This window comes from Copidosoma floridanum, unplaced genomic scaffold (assembly GCF_036245765.1).
Source record: "Copidosoma floridanum isolate Cflo_tuat_1 unplaced genomic scaffold, Cflo_Japanese_pri ptg000009l, whole genome shotgun sequence".
Classification (NCBI taxonomy): Eukaryota; Metazoa; Arthropoda; class Insecta; order Hymenoptera; family Encyrtidae; genus Copidosoma; species Copidosoma floridanum.
This window is the reverse complement of record NW_028321886.1, coordinates 7446546-7448154: the sequence shown is the minus strand read 5'-3', so window position 1 is coordinate 7448154 and position 1609 is coordinate 7446546. Positions and strand designations below refer to the sequence as shown.

At 46.0% G+C, this 1609-nt stretch overlaps 1 protein-coding gene across 1 annotated transcript; it reads left to right on the top strand.

Annotated features, from left to right (window-relative positions):
* The first annotated feature begins 265 nt into the window (after positions 1–265).
* Dh44 (corticotropin-releasing diuretic hormone 44) lies at positions 266–1197 on the top strand. The gene is made up of 2 exons (XM_014348283.2): positions 266–421; positions 837–1197. Exons 1-2 carry the CDS (start codon positions 266–268, stop codon positions 1170–1172), a joined length of 492 nt encoding a protein of 163 aa, XP_014203769.2. The 3' UTR covers positions 1173–1197.
* Positions 1198–1609: the final 412 nt, after the last annotated feature.

Sequence of the window (1609 nt, the reverse complement as noted above, 5' to 3'; positions counted from 1 at the left end):
AACCTATTTAATGATCTCCATACGTGTCTGATTTTCGGAAAAAACGCTCAATCAAATCCCTTGCCTGCCGAAACTCTCGGAGCTACGGGGAGTCGTTTAATTGGCATCGGATCAAAAGAGGGTGGTAAAATACAAGAAACATCGAGCTATACAGAAAGGGTAGAAGGTACATAGAGGGGGTGGGAGGGTGGATTATTATTTTTTTGCTCCCCTTTGCTTATCAAAATAACGCATTGTCCACATTGGTTTGGTCGGATGACAGGTGATGAGCCTAGCCGGAGTACTGGCGACGAGCCTAATCGTCGGCTTGGTTGTGCAGGGCGCGAGTTGCGCCCCGGCCGAGCAGCGGGCCAGCATACCCATCGACCGCGACCACTTTCTTCTCGTGATGCTCCTCAATCGGCTCGACTTTGCCCCCAAGGTACGTATACATTTTTTAATGGATTCTTTCACATATAACATATACATACAAATAGAGTTTAAGCACGGGTGAAAACACGCGAGAACGATATTAAACGCATTTACTAGAGTGTATATAATTATACCAGGTGCATCGCGCCAACAAATGGGCGCACGTTTATTCACTTGAATAATAAATTCCCACAACAACGTGACCAACTCCATCCAGATAGGGTTATATATATATATATATTTTATACGTATATAATATATACACGATGCATCCATACGCTGTGGATAATAAACTTTTCCAATTGTCCCGTGTTGTTTTATTTATACAAATGCTTATTGCCTCTCATCCGCGTTATTATGATGAATCGACGATACATGTACATGTACATTCGTATGGGTGTTGATGTGTGTGTTTAAATGTGCAGGCAAAGGGGTTGGACGAGGCGAGGTACGGCGAAGTCAGCGGTTACGGAGAGGAGGGTGGCCCGGCGACAAGCCGAGACAAGAGAATCGGTTCGTTGTCGATCGTCAACTCGGTGGACGTGCTGCGCCAGCGGGTGCTCCTTGAGTTGGCGCGGCGCCAGGCGATGGAGGACCAGAGGCAGATCAGCGAGAACCGGCGCCTCCTCGACTCGATGGGCAAACGATCGGGGCACGAGTACCACCGGTACGGGGCCGCTGGTGATGGGAAGCTGATGGAGGAGCAGCAGGTGCCGAGGGACGACCGCAGTCGACAGCTTGAGAGGCTGCTCGTCCAGTGAGGGCTTTTAGGCTGCTTTGCGGAGTACCTCGGGAGATTAATTTTTTCTTTTTTTTCCACTTGCTCCATTGTGCGTTTTAACCATCGGCTTGGTTTGTTTTTTTTTTTTTGCGTGTTTTAAGAAATGTGTAGGTCCTGCATCGAATGCTTGGCGCACGCGTGTCAAAATAATTGAATAGATTTTAGTTGTGCCGGCGAGGGATGCAGGGTTTAAATAGTTTTTTTTTTTTTTTTTTTTTTTTGCCTAGAGTCAAAGTACACACCAAAGAGTTTAATTTGTCGTTAACGCCGCCGGTGCTTTTCTCGTACCCTCGTTCATTCAAAATACATGGTAAATTGCGAAAGCCAATAAAATGTATATCCATTAACATCGCCTCACCGATCACAATTGTAGATACACACGTATATATACATTGTATTAGCTTTTGATTTGCTTCG

Excerpts from the sequence above, each read along its gene's own strand:
- Dh44 (XM_014348283.2), top strand. The coding sequence starts at position 266 with ATGAGCCTAGCCGGAGTACTGGCGACGAGCCTAATCGTCGGCTTGGTT. Across the intron at positions 422-836 it reads GGCTCGACTTTGCCCCCAAG|GCAAAGGGGTTGGACGAGGC; the intron begins GTACGTATACAT and ends TTAAATGTGCAG.